The 23876-nt window shown below is 42.2% G+C and overlaps 1 protein-coding gene across 4 annotated transcripts; it reads left to right on the top strand.

Moving 5' to 3' along the window:
- The first annotated feature begins 18 nt into the window (after nucleotides 1-18).
- On the top strand, nucleotides 19-22455 carry CEP76 (centrosomal protein 76). Of its 4 annotated transcripts, none has more exons than XM_090039627.1 (12): nucleotides 19-223; nucleotides 1779-1934; nucleotides 3032-3113; nucleotides 3500-3724; nucleotides 6901-7086; nucleotides 8813-8910; nucleotides 10147-10275; nucleotides 12237-12428; nucleotides 14461-14627; nucleotides 17811-18144; nucleotides 19435-19652; nucleotides 22069-22455. In XM_090039627.1, the coding sequence occupies exons 1-12, from the start codon at nucleotides 161-163 to the stop codon at nucleotides 22205-22207; spliced, it is 1989 nt and encodes a 662-aa protein (XP_089895753.1). In that variant the 5' UTR covers nucleotides 19-160; the 3' UTR covers nucleotides 22208-22455. The 4 variants fall into 4 exon arrangements, with proteins under 4 accessions (XP_089895753.1, XP_089895756.1, XP_089895757.1 ...); XM_090039629.1 differs by lacking the exon at nucleotides 19-223 and adding an exon at nucleotides 254-583; XM_090039630.1 differs by lacking the exon at nucleotides 10147-10275.
- The last annotated feature ends 1421 nt before the right edge of the window (nucleotides 22456-23876 follow it).

A 23876-nucleotide genomic window follows, 5' to 3' on the forward strand; every position in this document is an offset into this window, starting at 1 on the left:
GGGCTCTCCGTCAGGCAGCTGAGCGAGCAGCCTCCCGCCCTGGCCGGGCCGTTGGAAACGGCTGTTGGGGGCTTGCAGGGGGCGTGGCCGCGTGGGGGCAGGTCGGGGCCCAGTCGCAGCGGCTGCCGGCGGCTCCGCGAGGCAGGTGTGGGGTTGTGTCATGGCTCTGTCGCCGGACAAGGCCTCGGAGCTGAAGCAGATCATCCGACAGCAGCTCGCCAAGGTGTCCGGGGGGTGCGGGCGCGGGGCTGTCGGTCCCGGCTGGCGCTGGACGCGCTCCCAGCTCCTAAATGTGAAATAATTGTATTGCAAGCGCGAAATGATTGTATTTGCTGAAAAGCTATCGTACACGGAAATGGATGCAAATATTTTTTCTTATTATTTATTTTCTGTTACTCTGGATAAGGTGCCAGTGGGTGAGTGAGTGACCAAGACCTGGGTTATCCAAGTGGAAGCATTTGTTTATTTCAAGGCAAGCAGTTACAAGAAAGTGCTGACTGCAAACCCAAAAGTCTGTTAAGATTGTCTGGGAGTGACTTGGGTTTTGCGTGTGCTGCATCAACAAGCTGCCCAAAAAATGGTTGTACATTTTGAACACTTACTATTACTGACTTATGTTGCAGAAAGGTTGAAACTATTGTACGAATACAATAATTATTGTACGCTTGGCCATGCTGCACTCCTGTCTCAGGCCCTACGAGGTGGCGGGCAGGTGTGCCTGAGCTGTTGGAAGCAGAGGGGCCACGTGGAGAAGCCTCTGAAGAGCCAGGGCAAGGATCCCTCTGGCCACCTGCACCATCTGGCCTCCTTCAAGGTGCTTGTAGGGCTGGCAAGGGCCTCCAGAGGTCGACCTGAGGAAGGCGACTCCCTATCCAAACTAGCCTGTACAAACCATCATCTAAACCCCGCAGGAGACTACTCTCAGCTCTGGCACAGCACAGCAGGCCTAGTACCCTTGCCTGCCTCAGGCAAGGCAGCCAGCGCTTCTCTGGGGTGTTCTTAGTATGCGCTCCATTGAGTGTTTTGTTTATTTTTGGTGGCATGAGTGGTTTTGGCTGTGCACCTGCTGCCAAATGAGCACCCTTCTACCTACCACTTGATAAGGATGTTAAAGGTAACAGCGAGGCCATGGTCTGTGTAATAGATGGGGCTACTCTGGTTTCCTCTGCCCCAGGAAAGCAGCAAGGACCAATTCCTTCCACATTTGTGACAGTGGATCCTGCCCTGTTGCTGCCTTCCTGTTTGATTGTGGTTTATTCTTAGGGGATTGTAATGTTTTTAATATCCCGGCATGCCTCTTTGAAGCATGTAGTTTGAGAACAGGGGTGCTCAACCTGCAGTCCAGGCAGCCATGATATTCAGCCTGCAGGGCTCCCCACTGGTGTGGAATTTGGGTGGCAGGAGAGCGTGGCCACCCTCCATTACTGCTAAATTCCCAAACCTTGCAGATGTGCACTAGGGCTCAGCTGCACCCCCTTCCCCCCCATGGAGCTGGGTCTAGGCAAGCCCCCTTTCTCCCCTTCAAGGGCTGGGCTCCTCTCCTGTGTGACTAGATGGAGCCTGACTGCACTCATCCTGGATGCTGGATTGAGTCCGCCAGCTGCATCTGGCCCACAGATAAACTAGGCTCTACCCAGCTAGCCAACTGGACAAAAAGGTTGAGCACCACTGCTCTATGGTATTAGATGCTCATTGAGGGTTATAACTTATTTGATTAACGTAGGAATGCTATCCTAATGAGCATTGGACAGCAGGTCATAGAAGTTTTTGTCTTCTAGATGGATGTCCATGGAAGGATCCGAGAAGTTCTTGCTGAGACCATACGTGATGAGATAGTGCCCGAGCATCAGCAGTTATCCACAGATGATCTGATGAAAGCTCTGAGACGAAGAGGAATCATTGATGATGTTATGAAGGAACTTAAAGTGGTAACTGTGAGTACATTTTGAAAAGGGAAATGTTTGCACTTTGTTCATCTTGGCATTGTTAAAATTCTTTCAATAGGCAGTGAAAACTCATTTTAGCCCAGTGTCGCTTATGTTGGCTTTATTAATTTCTGGTGTATTGTTGACAAATTAGTAGAGATGCACCAATTAGACATTTTAAGGGCCGATACCAATAGCTGATTTTTAAAGAGGCATATTGGCCAATACTGATCTGATTTCCAGTATAGTTGAGTCCAGCTGGTAAGTCTGTTGGGGGGCGCAAATCAAGACACCCCCCCCCCCCCCCATGGTGAGGGAAGGAGTGGGGCTGTGGCTGGGGCAGGCACGGGACTGAGCTGCAGCTCATCCGGGAATGGATGGGGCAAGGCTTCTGCTGCTGCATGCTGCTCGTCCAGCGGTTCATCCAGTGGCTCCTGCTGCTTGTCTGGGGGTGGGCAGCATGTGAATGTGCCCCCGGATCTGTGTGCGGCAGGGTGGGCTGCAGCTACGAGCTGGGGCTGAGCAGTTGAAGCAGTGATGGGACGAGCTGCCGGACAAGTGGTGCACAGCAGTGGGAGCTGGCCCCTCCCCCCCGCACCTGGATGAGCCATGGCTCTATCCCATGCTCACCCCAGCTGGGCAGCACCTATTCTCACCTGAGGGGGCATAGGTCTACACTCCCTCACCTCAGGGGCCAGAGGTCTGCCCACCCATGCCACTTCTCTCCCCCTTCCCCTTCCACCACACCAGACTTAACAGCTGGATGCAGCTGTCCAAGCTCCTGGGCTTATGCTGCTCACTGCCTGCATGTTGGCACATGCACGATCAATTATTGGCCACTTCAGGATGATTTCCAATTTTCTTTATATCAATGCAGATCCGATATTGAACCGATGTATCGGTGCACTTCTACAAATTATTTTAACTTTTATTCTAAAGTCAATGCTGAACTAATAAGTCCAATTACTAGAAGGGTGGTAGTTCAAACATTGTGTGGTAGGGTGGCAGAGAGGTGTGGGATTTTCAGGTTTCAGAAACTGCCAAGAATCTTTAAGAAATAACGTTTCTTAACGTGGCTCCTTAAAAATGTTTAACTATCATTCCAGGATATTAATGACCAAGAAGTGACCTTAGATCCCAAGCCATCTACCCATTTTGTTGACAGACAACCACCAGTACTGAAGAAAAGTATGTTTTTGTAAATTTTAGTATTTGGATCATAGTTCTGTGAGAGATGAAAATTTGGTTATAGGATATTATTTAATTACTAAATTTCTAATGTGTATTTGGAGTGTATATAAGTTTCAGAAGATGAGATGTTTTTCTGTTTATTTAGATTAAATAGAAGAGCGTAAATAACAGAATAGTGTCAGTAGGCAAACAGCAGAAACCCTCAATATTTATCATACATTTAAACATTTGCCATATTTCTTTAATATACATTTTTATGGATTTTTTCAGGCATCTTTGGGGGAGATTTTCTTGTTTTGATCTTTTATTAGTTGAGTGATGATTTGAAAACATTTCTTAAGACCGGTTAGCAGTTTCTTCACATTTGTTGCTACACTTTGCAGCTAATATTGACCCAACACGGAGGTATCTTTACCTTCAGGTTTTGGGTGGAAAAGCTTTTCTGGAACATCTACAAGAACCTGAACCCTTGCCTGGCCAAACGTGTTCTACCTTCACTCTGTATTTACTTTTTCGAAACCAACGATTCCGTTCTAAGCCTGTCCCGTGTGCCTGTGAACCAGACTTTCATGATGGTTTTTTACTTGAAGTCCACAAGGATAGCCTAGGTAAGAAAAACTCCAAGCTTAAAAATAAGTGCCATATGTTGTGCTTACCTTGCAGAGCTGTTTTGAGATGCTGATATTATGATAGATAACTGGCTTATGCAAGTGAAAGTTGCTGCTCTCTGATGCAATCATTTTTCAAAACTACATTGGTGTTATTGTGATTTTTAGTTGGAAAAGTTAGACTTTTACAGTAATTTTCCACATATGTTTGTCCTTTCAGGATTAGAAAATGTAGACAGATTAGATTATTTTTGAGGTTGTCAGTGTGCATAATTTATATTAGCTTGTCTATACAAGTGGTAGCCACCTTTTTGTGTGTCCTTGGTAGTAGCTTTTGGTACAGCAGTCTCGTACGCTGATTCCTTGCACTTATGAGTACAGAAGGAATGTGGTAATTTAGGCGGCACAAATACATGTAGGCTGTAAAAGGAATTTAATGGGCAAGATTTTACACTTTTGAAAAATCTCAGAAATAATATTTTTCCTCTAATCTTTAATAAGAGGGAATGTCAAACATGCAGGCTGGATCTGGCCTTTAGAGCCATATGATATGGCCTGTGTGTCTCAGACTGACTCTACATACCCTGTGCAGCATATAGAACTGGTTTGGCCCATGGGCTGATCCAGGTACCACGGATACTGCTTATGGCACAGGGTGCTGGTCTGGGGTGTGCTTTGCTTGCAAGCACCTGTGCTTGGAATAACCCTGCATGCTGATCCTGGGGCTGCTCCGGATTGGGTTGTGCCAGAACCTGTGCACAAGATCAGTCCAGTGGAGTGCTACATGCAGTGTGCACCCTATGCGGGCTCCCTGTGCCACATGCAGCATAGGCTGGCCCTACTCTGGGGCTTGTACTGGCTGGAGTGTGCAGGCTGAAACCAGCCAGCACACTACAGGGCACTGTGTGCGCTGCATGTGGCACGGGGGCTGGCACATGGCACAGACTGTATGCAGCACCCTGCTGGACCAGCCCTGTGCACTGGCTCTGGTGTGCACAGATGGCCTGTGGCTCCATGTGGGCTGGCCCTGGAGCCATTGCTAAGAAATGGTCTGGCAGGGTGCTGCATGCCATGTGCAGTGCCTATGGTGCTGGGTCCACCCTGTGCTCTGTGTGTAGTGTGCACTGGGCTTATGCTGCCTGTGGCACGTGGACTGGACCTGGTGCTGAGGGAGCTGCCTGAAGCACTAGGGGCCAGCAAAGGTTGTGTGCTGCATGCAGCAGCCTGCCAGACCAGTCCTGCATGCTGACTGTGGCACAGCCTGAACTGGCCCTGGAACCAACTTGCCGGTGCAGTTCAGCAGGGAGTCTCATGTAACATGTACCTCATGCCATCTCCTTGGGCCACAGCCACTGAAAGCAGCACCAAGGCCAGTGTGTACTGCCTGTAACATAGGGGGCAGGCACAGGGAGCTCACTATACATGGTGCCCTTCTGGACTGAACTTGTAAGCTGGCTGACTCACTGCCTGGCCTGCACCATAGACTGGCCCAGACACTCTTGGATCAGATTAATTTAGCACCCCAGTAAAATAAGATATGTAGAGACTAAAGGCATGCAGGGATAGGTCTGTGCCTTGCCTGCCTGTTTTAAGCCCAAAAAGACTATCATATTGTTCAGGGAGAACAAACTCCATTTTCTAATGGAAAATATTAAATAGTCATATTGTTAGGTGCAAATACAGTGAATGATATGTTTTGTCATGGTGAAGCAATACATGAAGGTTCTGTAAACATACAGAGACGTATAGTAATGTAATAATGCAGATTTTTTTATACTAAATCAGAGAACTGGTTCATCTATTTCATTACCAAATGTTTCAGTAGGTGATGTTAGAAACTTCCTGAGAGAGTGGAATAACTTAATAGAGAATGATGCCTCCTAATCTTTAGCTTTTAGTAGCTGGTTTGTGAGTAGATGCATAATAGCTTGCTACTTAAAAAAAATAGCTAAAAGTAGTTAAAGTTCATTGTAAGTGTCTAATATTTCAATACTACTAAGTTCTTTCTTCAAATATGACTTGGAGCAGTGGGTTCCTGCTGTGGTGAGATAAAAGAATGAAAACAGAAACATTTGATTATCCTTGTTTTTATATTATTTGAATGGCCAAATATGCTGCGTCTGAACTTTATTTTCTGTCAAATACAGTATTCATTTTCTCTGTCTTTGTATCTTGTCTGTTCCCATTTGTGGTCTTTGTATACAGAACTCTTAGTCTCTTCATTCTTTACCCATGTGCATGTCTTTCCATGATTTAATCATTATCTGTCTCTGAGCCCTTTGTACATGGGCTCTATGTCTCTTAAGAGCGGCCAGACCTGACTACTTCTAAATACTGTATTGACCTGAATCCCCAATGACTTCAAATTTAAGATGATCCCCGCCCCTCATTAGATTCTGCACATGGAACAGTATACATTTTGCCAGTTCCATAGATGGAATCTAATTATTGGAAAGCAGCAGGAGGAAGGCGAGTGGTGAGGAGGCAAGTGTCCCCTGGCTCTGTACTGGGTCCCTTGCCCCTCTGGCTGCATGCTGGGTTCTGCACTGATCCCTGGCTCAGCATGGAGCCAGAAAGCAGCACAGGTCTCAGTGCTCATACCCTTTCTGCTCTCTGGCTTCACATGGGGTCCTGCTGCTTCCTGGGTCTGTACTGATTCCCTAGTCACTCTTTAGTTCCTTCCTGGGTTGTGTGCTGCTCCCTGGCTCCCTAATGAGCAGGGAAGCAGTAGGGGAATTGACGTGGAGCCAGGAAGCAGCACAGATCCCAGCATACAGCCAGACAGTGGTGAGGGAATCAGCAGTGGGTCCCGTGCTGCTCTCTGGCTGTGCACTGAGCCAGGAAGCAGTAGAATCCAAGATGGAACTAGAGCCATGGGTAGGGAATTAACATGGAACCAGGGAGTAATACAGGGCTCAGCATTGCCTGCAAGTATTGCATTTTTACTTAATACTCAATTCTAAGACAAGGCTTCATTTTCCCCAGGTTGTATAGGGGAAAACCTTGTCTTGGAATTGAGTAAATATGACCCATGCAAAATTTAAAAAACATTGAGGGGTTTAATGGCATGTTCTCTCTAAGGCAATTTAAATGCAAGCTTGTAAAAATAATTCAATCACTGTATTATCCTAATTACAGCATTCTTGCTCTTGTTTTTTATTGTTACAAAATGGCAGGTGATGGAAGTAAGATGATGGATGCAACCACTATGTTATCTATATGCGATCCAGTGCATATGGTCCTGATCAAAACAGACATGTTTGGTGAGACATCACTCATAGCATCCTACTTCCTGGAGTGGCGATCTGCCCTTGTTGCAGAGAACAGAATAACAAATATTGCGGTAGAACTCCTGGGTGTAGGTAAGATTTAACATTAAAGTTATAATGACAATACCAAGATTTACACTGTCCATCATGATTTTACTAATAAACATATGACAAGGAAATATTATAGTAAATTCCATGAAATCTGTGATCAGATCTTCTTTAGGCAAAAAACAAAAATTGAATTCTAAATTCTTTTCTGTGGTGAATGGGAAGTGGAATTTCCCATTCATATCTGTTCTGTCGTGTAAGTTGCCAGAAATATAGATCTCCAAAAGATGAAGTAATCTATCAACAAAAAGGGTCTCTGGCCAGTGCTTTACTGAAAAGCCCATTTTTTTGCTTTCTTTTGAAGAGAAATGTGCTGGATTTCTAGCAGGTTGCTGTCCTTGAACCCTAAATAAGGGGCTTTCTGTTCTGTATTAGCCTCCTGCTAGTTGGTGTGTGATGCACTGAGGTTCTAACTCACATCACAGACCTTTTTCTCCTTTCTCTTTGCCCTGTACCTTTTTGGATGCTACAGAGGTAATAGGTGAATTCTTGAGGCTCTTTAGTCTAACCATGCACAGACCCAGGAGGGAGAAGACCATGATTTCCAGTCCTAGCTCTACCAGAGAATTCACTATATATTCTAAAGGACTGGTCCCTAGGAGTGTATCCCTGAACATTTGGGATTCGGTCCCACGTGCTTGGCACCACTCCCTCCCAGCCACCTGGGTGCCACGATTGGGTCCTGGAGCCTGGTGCTGCTCCCACCTGACCCTGCTCAGTGGGATTGAGCACCCAATCCAGTGTGCAGGGCCCTGGGCTTCTCACATGTTCTGAAATTTGGTGGTAAGGGAGCAGTGCCACCACTCTCCTACCACTAAGTTTCCAGATCTGTGTAGAGCTCCATGGACCAGATGACATGGGGCTGCGAGCCAGGGGTTGAGCACTGCTGGTGTAGTAAAGACTCCAGTGAGTAAAACCTAGAATCTAGTTGAAGGGAAAGTAGTCCGTCCTCCTGTTGATTTATCATTTCCAGTAAAGTTCTGTGGTTTTAATTAAATTTAAAAAAAGCATGATGCTAATATTTTCCCTAAGTGTTTTTAAAATAAAACTGGATTTGCGTAGGATTGCTACATAAAAAACTACACTTTCATTTCCTTTGTATTATATGGGACTGCATGTTATATCAAAAGTGTGTTTCAATCTTGTAGTTAGTTTAGTAGATGTTTTTGTTGTTTTAATTAAATGTCAAAATCAGTGAACCTGCTAATTTTTATGCTGCTTGGATGCACTTGATTTATTTTGTAGATACTACCATTTGATACAGCTAGATTATCTGAGACTGTTGTTTATATTTTACTTTCCACTGTCATCTCTTACACTCTTCTCTGCATTTTTCCATGTGTTTGTTCCAGATATTTTATCAGATTATACTTCTAAATAGTGAGCTCTCTTGGGTAGTAGTTCTTTTTCATTCTGTTTGTACATCTAGTGTAATGGGTCTCTGAACTTCAGTTGGGGTTTTACAGTGTTTGTGCAATCCAAATAAGAGGCACACAAAACTTTAACCTTTTGTCTCATTATTCGGCATGTAGGAAGCACACATTTCTTCTTGTTTTTAACCTTGAATGTGACACAGTTGGAGGGGGAATGCAGGGAATATTTCTGTGCGTTTGCTCTCAGATAGCTGGATGGTGGGGGTAGGACTGGAGGCGGGGGTGGTGTTAAATGACCCTAGATTTCTCAGTGGACTGATTAATATTGTGCTTCAAAGGTACAGAATCAAAAGTTTCTGTTGGAGTCTTAAACATCAGACTTGAAATGTATCCACAGCTGAATAAGATACTGTCCCAGGAAATAATTAATACTCAGGTAAGTAATTTCTAATTTATACCCGTTGTATTCTGGAGCAGAGCGGGTATTTATGGTGTTTTTTAAATTCACTTTCCTGTTTACAAGTAGTTGTTTAAAAATGCAATGCCAGAGAAGAATATAAATTGTCCTAGAGTATTCATGTTGAAAAACGATGCTGGGTAGGGGTGTGCATGCAGTGGATCATGGCTCTGCCCCAGCTCTAGACCATGCTGTCACTGCCACAAGATCCTGGCCCCAGAGCAGCTCTCTGCCCAGCTGTGTGCCCTGCCAGTACTGCTGGGGCAGGTCTCCATGGAAACCCTGGCCCCTGCACTGTCACAGCTGCTGCTGGGGTCTCTATGGAAACCAACAAAGTGGTGTAGGCAGGGGCTGCTGGGAAATGGAGTCTGGCCACAGGCCAGATCCACCATTTTGCCCTCCTCTAAGCTAAAAAGTCTCCAGGACTGTGAAACAGGAGGAGAGAGACCAGGACCAGCTAGCAGACAGCAGATTAGACCTCAAATGTTAACTTTATTAGTGGAATATCAAGACCATTAAAAAGAGAAATTATCAATAACAACTGTGGAGGGTAGAACTAGTCAACAGATTCCCTCGGCTGCCTTAATACTTAGCAACAGCTGCTGCACTGTCATGCAAGAATTAAAGCATGTATGTGGGAAAATAGTGTTATTGAAGTAATTTTCTTGTGAGTCATAACACTGCCAAGCAAAAATGTAAAGTAAAGTTGTTTCAGGGCATTTCTTTTTCTTAGGATAATATTACATGTTAGATATATTATGTATCTTACTACATCTGTTGCTTCCTACTGAAAATCTATGTAATCACAACAGCAACTAGCCTGTCAATCCCAAAAGCTGATAAGTACTGGCATAAAGGCGCACGCAGGTTTGATTGTATGTTTGTTCTTTTAAAAAAAAAAAAAGTATATGCAGTCAACTTTGGTTATGAAGACAAATCTAGTGAAACTTTTGGTGTATTAGTCTTCAAAAAAGAAACCAAACAATATGTTTTTCATTAACTACTAGAAAATATTTCCCATTTTATTTCCTAATCCTAAATAAGATTACCTTGTAGCACTTGCAGGACTGTTATAAATATTAAGATTGTTTTTAAAGAACTTTGGGAGATGATGCCACCTCTTAAAGAAAAATGGGGGGGCAATATTGACAGGGTAGAGTCTTCTGGCATCTCTACCAAGAATATTAAAAGAAAATAAATATATTTTAATTGCAGCTTGCTTTAGAACACCAGAAAACAGCAGAAAAAGAACGTTTGTTTCTTGTGTATGCTAAACAGTGGTGGAGAGAATACCTGCAGATCAGGTCTTCACATAACACAAGGCTGGTAAAGATTTTTGCACAGGTTTGTAAATTCAGCTAAAAAATGTGGACCACCTGTTTACAACTACTTCAAGGTGTTTTTAGTTATGTATATAGACTACAAATAGAGTTTACTGTTTTTATGTAAGTGTTCATGTGTTCCAGCTGGGCAGTAGGAGTGGGGTTTGCCAAGCCCTGGGGAACAGGAAATGGGTATTAGGAAGCTATCCCCCACCCTGGTCCACGGCCCTTCAAGCTTTAAATGCTGCATGTATTGCTTAGCTGGGTAGCACACTCAGTAATTTAAGAGCCAGGGTGCCAGAATGCAGGTGCAGGGAAGCTATCTATGTGGTACGCAAGGCAATGTAAAAGGGAGGGGCCTGCCTATTGACAACCTCCTCCCTTCCCAGGTAGGGGAGAGGACAGGATTTCAAATAATGGGTTCCCCTCAGGGCAGGGGTGGCCCAAGGAGCAGCCCTCCTGTGCGTCCTGCCTGGAGAGCTCCCCTGTGTACATTCCAGCCCCTGGCCTGATCTTTCTGCTGGTAAGAATTCCTTAGAAATTAATGTCTATACATGTCCATAACAGTCCAGCTCTACATGACATAAAAGTATATGTGTGAATAATAATTGTGATCTCTAGTAATTCATTTCCTTCATGAGTCCAGTCCATTTCAAACAGCCACTGCTTTTCTTAAGCTGACTTAACATGTTAGAAACACATTTTCTCCTTTCCCACCCCAATGTAATATTCTCTCCTTTCTCCATTCTTCAGCTTCTGCAAAATTGCAATTGACAGGGGCCTAAAATGGGCAGTTTTGGGTGCTTAGTAACTAACAGCTTTTTCAGAACATAAAAACCTTGCAGCTGCACCCCTTTAAAAAAACAAACACAAATGTCTAACCTGTTAAAAATAGTCTTAAAATAGATATTTTGTAATTTAGGTACCAAATTGAGGACTTGTGGAGTTATTGTAGGAGGTTTTATAGTGTTTGTTTGGTGGTGGTGGTGATTGTTGTTTTTTAATAAGTTATTGGTAGCTTTATTTGGCTGTGTTATGGCTGAAATATTGTTACCTGGAAGAATTTTAAAAACTTTGAAGAGACTGGCATTCTTTTGCAGAAAAACAAAATGATAGAATCAGAAATTTCTTCTAATTCTGTTTATTGGAAAATTTGAGGAAATTCTAAGGATTAATAACATCTACTTAATTTGATTTAAATCAGTTGTCAATTAATATAGATCACTGTTAAGTTTATACATTGAAATGCTGTGGAAGTAGAATACAGACTTGGAGTAGCTTAAATCTAGCTCTGTTCTGTAGTATTCTAAAAGTTTACTGCTGTCATAGCTGTTTTGTAGGTCTTTAAAATGAGCTGGTCATGGTTTACATAAAAGCTAAAATTTATAATAATAATAACAGTGTTCTTGGTCTCTTAATTTTCTTCCATTTTTGTTCACTTGTATTGCTATAATTAGAAGTTTGAACAATTTATTTTTCATTTGTTTCTCCCAGAAACTTTCATGAATGCACGTTTTGTTAAAAAATAGGTAAATAAAAATTGCTGTCTAAAACTAGTGTTGCAATTGGCACCCTTGTTACCAGTCATGGATTGGTCAGGGATTGACTGAGCATGGAGACTGAACTTGTTTTAGTCAGTAGGACAGAGAAAGTTGAAGCTAGGATAGCAAGTACTTGATATCTGTTCCACAGATTTAAAGACTATCAGCTTATTAATTTTTATCAGTAATAAATTCATTTAATTTCCTTTTATCTTCTATTTTACTTTTTTTCTAAAAAGGTTTTAAAATGAGATAAAAGGAATGGTATTTTTTTTCCTTAAGAGTGTGCTTTGCATAGTTTTTTAAGTAAAAGTTCTAGGTCAGTTGCACAGTTTACTTCTTTGCTGTGGAGTCATTGATTCCCCCAAAAAAGAACAAAGCTGTTTTTCTTTTATTGGGAACTTCGATTACTTATCATTTGTCATAATATTTTAATGTTTAGGATGAAAACAGGATAAACCGTCCAGTATGTTCTTATATCAGGCCACTTCGAGCAGGCCGATTGCTGGACACACCTAGACAAGCTGCAAGATTTGTCAGTGTCCTCGGTTATGAAAGAGCTCCTGTCATTGGAGGAGGAAGTGGTAAACAAGAACAGTGGTGCACCCTTCTCGCTTTTCTATGTAGAAACAAGGTATAATGGCCTAGTTTTATGTAAGACAATACAGACAAAAGTATGGAAGTGGTATATGTTGAAAAATCTTTTTAAATTTAATTTGTGATATACAGAAATTGGACTAATAGGGATTATATATGCTGTATTTTGTCTATCATTAAATATAAATATATGTAATCTCTATAATAGGAATGTTATTGTACCTCTGGTGTTCCAGGGAATATGCAAGAAGTAAGGTTTCTTTGGTAATAACTTTTTTATTGGACCAACTATATGGGTCAGGGATGGGCAAAATGGCAGATCTGGCTGGAGGCCAGACTCCCATTTTCCAGCAGCCCCTACCTGCCTGGGGCCAGTTTCCATGGAGACCCCCCAACAGCAGCCACACTGTGATAGTGTGAGGCTGGGGTTTCCATGGGGACAAGCCCCAGCAGCGCTGGCAGTGTGCACAGCAGGGTGCAGAGCTGCTGCCAGCCCGGTTGAGATCTTGTGGCAGTGATGGCACTGTCTGGAGCTGGGGCAGAGCTGTGATCCACTGTCTGCACGCCCCTGCCTGGGCATGCAGGCTGCAGAGCACAGCTTTGTCCTAGCTCTGGACCACGCTGTCACTGCCACAAGATCCCAGGCCGGCTCCAGAGCAGCTCCCCACCCTGCCAGCAGGGACGGTGCTAGTGGGAGGTTGGAGGGGGCAGTAGTGCCGCTGTCCACCACGAACAGGCGGCAGCAGCTGAGCCCACCCCACTCCTGCCCACAGCACAGCAACCTCACCTGGAAGAGGCTGGCACTGCTGCTAACTGCCAGTCTTTATGGGGCTGGCCCTGTACGGATGCTGCTGGGGTCTCCGTGGAAACCAGCCCAGCCACATGAGCAAGGGCTGCTGGGAAAAGGAGTTCACTGCTGGCCAGATCTGGCCTGTTGGCCGAACTTTGCCTGCCCCGGTATAGTTGGAAGAGATGGATGTTAGACAAACTTGTGGGCACAAAGTACCTTTCCTCTGGTGTGACAAAGAAGCAGGATCATCTTAAGCCTAAATACCAGATACAGCATTCAATGGCTTGTGCACTTAGTTTTATGTTAGCCAGAGGGTTGCAGACTTTTTTCTTGCGTATTCCCTGGACTGTCATGAGTACAGAACTCCTACTCCACTACAATATATAACAAAATTTTCTGTTTTCAATGGAGAGTGCATAATATGTAAGGAAGAAAAAGAAGCCAGACTACCCACTGATGTCTACTTCTTGCATGTATATAAGTAACATAAGTTAGTTGCTTAAGAATGTTATTGTCAAAAAATGCTTGGAAATTTAAACTTGAAACTCTTTTTGATTTCTGATTTTTAAACTGTAGATACCCTTAATTATTAGCTATGCTCTGTGAAACAGTAACATAATTTGTTATATTTTCATCAGATATTTGCCTGTATTTAATGTATATATTTTGAAGTACTCCTGAAGGCACCTGATGTTGCAGATTGTATTTTGTTTTTTAAAGCGTTTCCAAAATAATATTAACAGAAATCCTCATCAATATTCATAACCAGAATGTGAATCAAGAAATAAATGAGAATTTTCTCATAAACTGCATTCTGCTTTAAAATCATGTAAAATTGAAATAAAACTTAAATTTACAGCATACCTTGGCTAGAAGGAAAGGAAACAATACTCATTATAGAAAAATAAAAACAGTCAGGTGGATGGATTTTTTTTCTGTCTTCAGTCTCTATTTATAAAAGCATGTCTATAAAATGAGCTGTGGGTATGGTCCTCAGCCTACACTTGGTGGCCAGGTATCCATATTACAAATGAACCTGATGCCACCTTTATATTCTTCCATGAGAAGATACAGGTCAGTACATCTCCTGGTCCCACATCAGTAATAGTGTTCCTGGAATGGAGTTGAGATGCTGTCAAGTTAACTTGTGACCTTGCCTTACTGTCCTATAAATATAGCTCTTGAAAAATAATTAAACAATTACCTGTTAAATCGTGATTGAAAGCCTTGTCTTCATACATGTTAAACTACTTATTTAATTAATATGTTCACTTTCTAGGGTGACTGTGAAGATCATGCTAACCTTTTATGTAGCCTTCTCCTTGGTTATGGATTAAAAGCCTTTGTTTGTGTAGGAACAAAAGCAAAAGCAGTCCCTCACGCATGGGTAATGACTTGTGGAACTGATGGAATCATCACTTTTTGGGAGAGTTTAACAGGACACAGGTGGGTAAGCAATGTAAAGGAGTTAAGGTCTCATTATTATTTTTTTTTTAATTATTTTTTTATTTACTTTTAACTTTAATTTATTATTTTTGTCCTCCAACATAAATAGAGCATATAGGATGGTGACCCAAGCAGTGGCCTAAAATACTAAAATTGAACTCTTATCTAAGTGGCTCAAACTTTGAGTTCTTAAATTGAGCTAAGAAAGTTCATGGTCTGCTGAAGTGCTGTGGCTTCCAGAATTTAAATTTATTTTGGGAATGTCCAGAGTAGATTGTGGTATAACAGTCACTGCTGGTTTTGTGTTATGATGCAAGTGGATGCTCAAACATGTCACTTGCTGCCAGGTATGAAGAATGTAGAACGTTTTAAATTTGGCACAAGAACATGTGAAAATCCATCACTGTTCATCTTTGCCAAATATTCTTAAGTAAAATTCCAGTCTGGACTCTGGTACAGCAATCCTTTTTACTGGCTTGCTCTAAATAAGTCATTTCTTCTGTCCTGCATTGTTTTAGGTCAGTCAGCTTGCCCTACTATTACTTGCCGTATTATTATTTGAACTACTTGCTCATCTAGAGCAGAGGTCAGCAACCTGTGGGCCATGAGCCCGATCTGGCTAGTGAATAGACAAGATCGGGCCTGCAGCAGCTTAGTGAATTGACAGTATTTTCCAGCCACAGGAACAGAGGAGGCATTCCCCAGATCCTATAGCCTGCCCTGTTCATTGTATTCTCTCTGGGTACTCCCGGGCTCCCAGTGCTTGCCCTACTTTATTTCTTCCCTTCACAGCATCTGATGGTCATCGGATATGGGGTTGTAGCCCATGTTTTGAGCTGGGTCGCAAGTAGTGGGCCACAGTGGCAAATGGTTGCCAGCCCTTTATCTATAACTTTAGTAAATATTCTCAGTTAATTAGTTTTGCTGAGCCAAGTGCCTACTCCATTAGTTTTTGAGGAACGGAGGTTTCTCTGCAGTCTGTTAAGAGCTTGCAGAATTTGCATTTTCTTTCTCTTGCCTTTGCAACTCTTCTGTGATTAGTCCATTTTTCAAATATTAAGAAGATGTATAGGTTTCCTCTTCCTAGACTTTTTCAGTAAAATAAAAAATACAAAATTCAAAAATTAAAATGCTGTTGACAATTAGTCGGTCTTGCACCCCACTGCTGACTGTCCTTGATTTTAAAAATCAACTAAACATTTTTTTTACAGTATTAATAACATTTTTTTTTATTTAAAATGTATTTACTGGGCAATTTTTGTAATTTTCCATTAAATACACTGGATCATTTATAGTGATACCCAGTTAAGATAATGTGAATGGTGGCAGGAGTCTTTAATACAGAGGCAAGAAAAGGAGTGTTCATACACCATTTCCTTGGTGTTGCATGTTGCTGTTTTTTCACTGGGAATTGGGTAAATTTAAATTATTATATATATACTAGCAAATTGCCTGTCAAAAATGACCTGGGGGGCAGGCACCCACCACCCCATGGCACCACCGCCTCCCAGGAGCAGGGGGGAAGCTTGCATGCGGTGGCTGCCACCCACCACCCCACGTTGCTGCTGCCTGCATCCAGCCGCACACACCTGCCCCACCGCATCCAGCCTCCTCCCTGCATCCAGCCCCACGCCACCGCCCGCCCCACCCCTGCTCTTCACCACCACTGCTTCCCAGGAGCAGAGGAGTGGGGGAAGCTTGCACGCACCCAGATGTGGAGTAGAAGCAGCGCAGAGTGGTGGGGGGTAGCCGCCGCATGGAAGCTTCCCCCTGCTCCTGGGAGGCGGTGGTGACATGGGGTGGTGGGTGGTGGCACTCCATCCTGCCCCGCCCATCATTCTTGATGCAGCACTAGCTGAAGCAACACTCTGCCAGGAGCCACACCCCCAAGAACATTAAGCACAAACAGACAGATGAACTAAGCTGTAATATATATATTTAGTCCATAAAGTGTCATGGATATGTTTTTTTTTAAATAGGATTTACAATATTGAGGATTTTCCTAACTAGATATCATAGTATCATAGTACTTAGGGTTGGAAGTGACCTAAACAGATCATCAGGTACGACCCCCTGCCCCAGGAATGGGTGCCAGGATCATATCACCCCAGCCAAATATCTGTCCAGTCTCCTCTTGATATCAATAGTAGCTTCTAAGCTATTCCAATGTACCTCTGTTAGCACAATAAGACACACATCTCTTGAATCATGGACTCCCTAATGATTTTGATTTACTTATTAATCTCAGACTATGTAACTTGCCTCAGAAGAAAACTGCAAAAGGCTAACTTTGGTTTATGCTTACTGTATAATGATATACAGGCGACCCTCACCATTTGCGAATAAGGCACTGCATTCATGAACGCAGTACCACAGGGAGGGGTGGGGGGCATGGCTCCGGCAGCGACAAGCACAGAGCTTCCAAGGAGCCCCTGTAAGTGTATAAAGTGTATTTAAAATGTGGGTTCGGCATTCGCATATTTGAAACTGCGAATGCTGAACCCGCAAATAGCAAGGGTTTCCTGTACCAGTGCACCTTTGCCTGAACAATGTGCCCCATACTGATGTATTTGTAAAATGTGATGGCTAAAAAACAGAAGTGTATTTATTACCTGTTTATTTTTTTAAGAAGTGTTATGTAAAGTTAACAGTGGCTTTGTAATGAAGGGTAGTGTGAATGATGGTAAATGGATATGAATTGAAGAATTAAAATATGTTTCATTTTGTGAAAGGGGTTGATTGCTATTCTATTTATTTAAATGATCATTTTCTATTGTGCATATTATATTTTTTTGTCATGTGAAGCACTATTCTTCTGAAAATCTGATAAATGAAGGGAAGAAACTGTGTTGGTTATTTGTTGATGCAGTTGAAAAGGTTATTTTAATTGCTGTCAGTTGAGTAGTTGCTTGAGTGACCATGCTTGACATTTTAAGCTGGAAAATAAATATCTAGACTGAAAGGGGCGAAAAAACATTTTTGCTTGTATTACACAAAACATGGCAATTTTTTTATAAGAAATTTCAGTTATGAAAAGGAAATTCATGTATGGTACAACAGTTTTTCATAGGGGCAGAATCTTAGTATGTCTTTGCCACCTAAATATTTGCATCTTTTAAAAAGTAAAATATGAAAGTTGTTGTTGTTGTTGTTGTTATAATAAACGTCTCTCTTAATTGATAGGTACATTCACAGTCCTATCCATCCAGATGACCCTCCACTTATTGAACAGCCGAAGCCAACGTATCCTTATCGAACAATAGGCTGTATCTTCAACAATCAAGCATTCCTAGCCAACTGCCAGCCTTCTGATGCAGTGGAAGTCTGTGCATTTGATTTGCATGATGAATCTAAATGGAAACCAATGAGTGAAGAAGCAATCAAATCTGTTTGTGCTCCAGGGGCCACAACTTCACTTCCTCCTTTGCCTCCTCTCTGTGCTTCCACAATAGATGCTGCAGCAGCAAGCAATGAGATTGAATTACAATTGAGGATACTTGTGTCAGAATACAGAAAGGTAATACTCTTTAGTGGTTTTAATTAGTCTGCCAGGTAAACCAGTTTCAGATTGTTATATCATCTTTTTGGAAAGTTTGGAGGCATGCATTTTGGTTTAAGGGGTCTTTCTTTTTCACATGTCCCCTTCAGTAGGTGCATGCTTGCTGTCATGTAGTATATGAAACTGAAGGAAAAATGCCTGGGAAAATGTAATCACATAATTTCAGATTTTGTACTTGCTTTTATTTGCATGTCAGTTTATAGGATCTCAGTCCTTCAAAAAAGCTAGCATTCTCCTTAATTGATTTTTATATATTGCAGCGTACTAGAGTTGATTTTTTTTTCCTCTTATAAATGTGAAAACACCATTTTTAAAATCAAATGCCAGTTTATTACAGAAATATTAGTTTAAATTAGATGCATCTTTCAACAGATACTACAAGCCATGTGTTTTCATCTGAACCTTTATGAGATGTATAGAAGTCTTCATTTTACTTTTTTGTATGTTTTAACTAATACCTATTAAAAGTGTGCATATTTCTCCATTTGAAGTCCTCCTAAACATTGCATACTTGATTTAAGCCCTCTTAGGCTCATCTTTCTATTAACTTGAGGAAGACTTTTCCTTAAATTTTGTCAGTGCAGAAATATGGTCAGGACTATAAAGTGCCTATAAGCAAACTAATCAGGGTGTTGATGAACTGTACCAAGAGTTTTCAGTTCATACTGAATCTTCTGACTTGGAATCAGAGATACGTGGTTAGGAATAAAGATGGATGTTGCTCTGATCTTTTGTTTCAGAAATTCCTAAAATGCTTAATTTCCAAGTTCTAAAAGGATTCTATGTCTCTCTGATCTGGTTACTGAGAGTGAGATTTTTCAAAAAGGTTTTACTACATGCTACGTGCTTCTTCATTTCTGAGGGCTGGTCCTGTAAAAGCAACTCCTGCTTTTAATTCCTTTCATCTCTCCTATTGACTATCTCAATTTTGATGAACTATTCAATTGTATGCTGACATGATGTGAATATGGTGTCTTTCATCAAAAAGAGTTAGCTACAAGTATGTGCTTTCATACTTCATCTTAGACTGCTCTATAGCTGTTTATACATGTGGAAAACAGCAATGCAACACAAGCTCAGGACAGTAAATCCTTCAGATTTAAACTACACTAGTTAGTTTGTATTCATTAATGTAATGACTTCGATCACAATTTAATTTTTTGGTTACTAGGAACAACCCCACTGAAGAACACAAAGCATCTTTCATATGAATTAATCATTACCTTCATCTTACATCCCATTTTATAGGACCTTGGCCTTACTACAGTTTGGGATGACCAGCTGTCCTATCTCTTGTCACCAGCTTTGGCAGCCTATGAACTAGAACGTACAACAAGCATCTCTACAGGAAATGAAGAGTTTCAAGATGCTATAAGAAGAGCAGTCCCTGATGGTCACACATTTAAAGGGTTTCCCATCCATTTTGTGTACAGAAATGCCAGGAGAGCATTTGCTACATGCCTTCGGTAAGGTTAAGGTATAAATTTAACAAATTACAAAATAACCTTACACTTTTTGTATTTGTTTCTTGTCCATGTGGATTGGATTGGATTGCACATGAACTATAGTTTCTAGGGTCGGAAGGGACCTGAGTAGATCATCTAGTTCGACCCCCCCCTGCCATGGCACGAAAGAGTACTGGGGTCAAACGACCCCAGCAAGGTGTACATCTAGCCTCCTCCTAAAGACCCCCAGGGTAGGAGCCAGCACCACTTCTCTTGGAAGTTGGTTCCAGATCCTAGCCGCCCTGACCATGAAGTAGCGCCTCTTGATATCTAGCCTAAATTTACCCTCTGCCAGCTTGTGACCATTATTCCTGGTCACTCCTGGTGGTGCTCGGGGGAACAGGGACTTCCCTAATGCCTGCTGGTCCCCCCTGACTAGTTTGTAACAGGCCACTAGATCCCCCCTCAGCTTTCTCTTTTGGAGGCTGAACAGGTTCAGGTCCCGTAGCCTTTCCTCATAAGGCCTGCCCTGCTGCCCCCTGATCATGCGAGTGAATGATTAGATTTCATAGACATTAGGGCTGGAAGGGACCTCGGGAGACCATCGAGTCCAGTCCCCTGCCCAAAGGGCAGGAAGTCAGCTGGGTTCATAGGATCCCAGCAAGATAAGCATCCAATTTACTCTTGAAGGTGTTCAATGTAGGTGCTTGAACCACCTCCGCTGGCAGACTGTTCCAGATCTTGGGGGCTCGGACAGTAAAGAAATTCTTCCTTATGTCCAGCCTGAAACGGTCTTGCAGGAGTTTGTGACCGTTCGACCTCGTCATCCCTTGGGGCGCTCTGGTGAACAGACGTTCCCCCAGATCCTGGTGGTCACCCCTGATAAACTTATAGGTGGCCATCAGATCACCCCTGAGCCTGCGCTTTTCCAGGCTAAAGAGTCCCATGGCTCTCAGCCTGTCATCGTAAGATCTGTTTTCCTGACCTCTGATCATGTGCGTGGCTCTCCTCTGGACTCTCTCAAGCTTCTCCACATCCTTTTTGAATTGTGGAGCCCCAAACTGGATGCAGTACTCCAGCTGCGGCCTCACCAAGGCCGAGTACAAGGGGAGAATGACGTCCCGGGATTTGCTCGAGAAGCATCTATGGATGCAAGCCAGCGTTTTGGTCGCTTTACTGGCCGCAGCATCGCATTGCAGGCTCATGTTCATCTTGTGGTCAATGATGACCCCCAAGTCTCTTTCTTCTGTAGTGCTAACCAACGTAGCACTGCCGAGCCTATAAGGGTGCTACAGGTTTTTCCTCCCAAGGTGGAGAACCTTGCATTTTTTGGTGTTAAACACCATGAGGTTCTCGTCTGCCCATTTGCTGAGCTTGTCCGGGTCAGCCTGGATCACCCGCCTATCTTCTGGCGTGGATGCTTTGCCCCAAAGTTTGGTGTCTTCGGCGAACTTGGCCAGTCCACTCCTGACTCCAATGTCCACATCGTTAATGAAGATGTTGAACAGTATGGGTCCCAGGACAGAGCCTTGAGGGACCCCACTGGTCACAGGGCACCATGATGAGTGACTGCCATCAATCACAACCCTCTGGGTCCGACCACGAAGCCAATTTCCCTGCCAGCGGATCGTGGTGGGAATTAGCAGTAGTACTGACTGGCATAGGTAATTTGTAATGGGGTTATAGAGCTTTTCACTTCTAAATCGCTAATCTAGGTTAGTAGTGATTAGTTAGTCTGGGTGAAATCTGTAGTAGGTGGTGTTAGAACTGGCTTCTCCCAGAATCATCTTATTTAATCTCTCTCTCTTAAAAACATGTGAAATCCTGGGTTTTCAGAGGGGTTTCCTAACTACAGCAATTGAGCATTTTGTTTGCCTACTTTTTTTTTCACCTTGAGTCCTTGTTTTGTGATTGTTGCCCCTTCTGCACTTTTGGAAGGGGGATTGCTTTATAAATGTAAGTAGCAGTATTTTGCTTAGTACCAATTGCTAATGTTGCTATTGCTACAGTAAGTAGTGGTTGGCAGTCTTGGAGAAGAAGTAATGTAGTTATTGATGTGTTACTAAAACATTTACATTTGAATTGGTGTTGGGGGATGAGCACTTGTCCGGTTGAAAATTGGTTTAAAGGCAGCAATACATAACACTGCATCTTGTTGGGGGTGTGGGAGGCTGTTTAGTGGCATGATGTACCGTCCAGCAGTAGTCTTCATTTCACTTCAGATAGTGACTTTTAAGTTAAAAAATAGTCCTGTTGCTCTGTAGTAGTGTCCGAAAAGTCAGACCTCCTAATGCATTAACTTTATTGAAAAATGTGTGTTGCATCAATCATGATTAATATTTACCTATTTTTTTACTAAAGATTTTAATAACAATTTGCTAGCTTAAAGCTAACATTCAAACCTCATGGTTATTCACATTTTATTGTTATCAAACAGGTCCCCTTTCTGTGAAGAAATAATCTGTTGTAGGGGAGACCAAGTCCGACTTGCAGTTCGTGTGCGAGTGTTTGCGTATCCTGAATCTGCATGTGCTGTTTGGATCATGTTTGCTTGTAAATACCGTTCTGTACTTTAAAAAAAAAAATAATTGTCACACTTTTTACGGTGTTGAAACAACATCTATGTGCATCTGTGAAGGGCACGTTATTAGCAATCATTCAAATGTAATGTTTCACTTTGGATAAAATGCTAGTATGATGATGATAGTGAATATTGTAATGTGTGTATTTAAAAGAGAATTAAGGCAGAAATAATTGTATAAAACTGTAATGAATGTATTTATAAACAAAATGTATATATTTTTGTATTTAAATAAAAACCAGTTTATTTAAAATTTGTAGCCATTAAATTCTGTGGTCGTGAAACTGTTTATGCAGATATCTGCTTTTCTTTTACAGCTCAAAGCATCCAGAAATTCATCAAAAATAGGTACCATTTCTATGCATTCATAGTCATTCAAGTCATTGGATTTTCTTCTGCATCCTGTTGAGGACTGCAGATCTGGTCCTTGTTTCTTTTGTTTTCTGGTTTCCACCTGTGATTTTTTTTTTTTTCCACCAATATTGTAGAGCCCAGTCTGTTAGGAGAAAGTACAGTTTAATATTTGTCTCAGACCTACTCATTTTAGCACCTTCAGTGCTATTTCTGGATTTATTATATCATAAAGTCATGGGATACCTATCTTCTGGCAGTTTCTTGATCAACTGAGAAAAGTTCAAAGTCTGTCTTTTTGAGGTTCTTAAACACCTGTCTATACATTCTTCCAGGTTCTGTCACCTACCCTTATTCCAGTTAAGTACCTTTAGCTAAGGTAATTCACACTGGATTACTTTAGCTAAAGTATTTGTTATGATTCACTTTCATAGTTCTGCCTCCACTGGCTTGGTGCAGGCTTGGTGGAATTCTGTTCTTCTATCTGAGAAAATCCTTCCCTTTTTTTCTTATTGGTGCATCTGTTCTTTGCCTGGTTGTGTTGCATAGCATGCATCTTGAGTCCCTTCTTTCTGTGCTCAGCTTGGTCAGTTGCCCTTGTTAGAAAGGTAAGGCGCTTGAACTGGGATGCTTATTTCTGCCCATCTCTCATCCTGGAGAGTGATTTACCTGTAATCAGTAATAACTTTGAGCATCAGCTTGTCTAAAATTTGGGAGATGATTCTAGTTCCTCTTAAATCTGGAAGCTCTCTTGTGTTTCACAAGTATATTCAAATCCATTATAGTTGGTCTTACTGTGTACAACCACTGAGAGCTGGTTCCTCTCTACTCAGAAACCTGGGGAATTACTCTTGTAATTCTGAGCAGTATACCTCCAAAAAGAGCAGTTTCCTTTTGAAGTAACTCAGCTGTCAGACTGACTGCTAGTGTGTTGAAGTCCTAACTTTCACAGACCCTTCTTTCACTAGAGAGTATTATGTTTATCTCTCTCAACCTGTAGCCATGACCTTTGCATTTATAGCAAATAGGCTACTGTTTCCCCTACTCAGAATAGCTAGTGGAAAGTGGAATAAGAGAAGTCTCATTACTGAGCCTGTGGCCACCAAATGTGCCTGGCTTACGATGTGTAGGAGAATTTCCTAAGATACTACTACCATCAGGACCTTCTGGCTGAATCCTCTTTAGTTCATTCCAAATCATGCTGATAGAACAGCAAAGTTACTTTTTTTTTTCTTTTTTTTTTTAATCAAGGGATTTCTACTAAAGCCTAGGGAGTTGCAGCTGTACCTGATGTATTTTGATGATGTTACCCC

Source organism: Crocodylus siamensis, chromosome 3 (genome assembly GCF_052110815.1).
Source record: "Crocodylus siamensis isolate JL-2025a chromosome 3, ASM5211081v1, whole genome shotgun sequence".
Taxonomy (NCBI): Eukaryota; Metazoa; Chordata; order Crocodylia; family Crocodylidae; genus Crocodylus; species Crocodylus siamensis.

Coding starts and splice junctions, on each gene's coding strand:
- CEP76 (XM_090039627.1), top strand. CDS start 161: ATGGCTCTGTCGCCGGACAAGGCCTCGGAGCTGAAGCAGATCATCCGA. Junction 10,276..12,236: donor TGGTAAAGATTTTTGCACAG/GTTTGTAAATTC, acceptor TTTAATGTTTAG/GATGAAAACAGGATAAACCG. Junction 18,145..19,434: donor TTGTGTCAGAATACAGAAAG/GTAATACTCTTT, acceptor CCCATTTTATAG/GACCTTGGCCTTACTACAGT.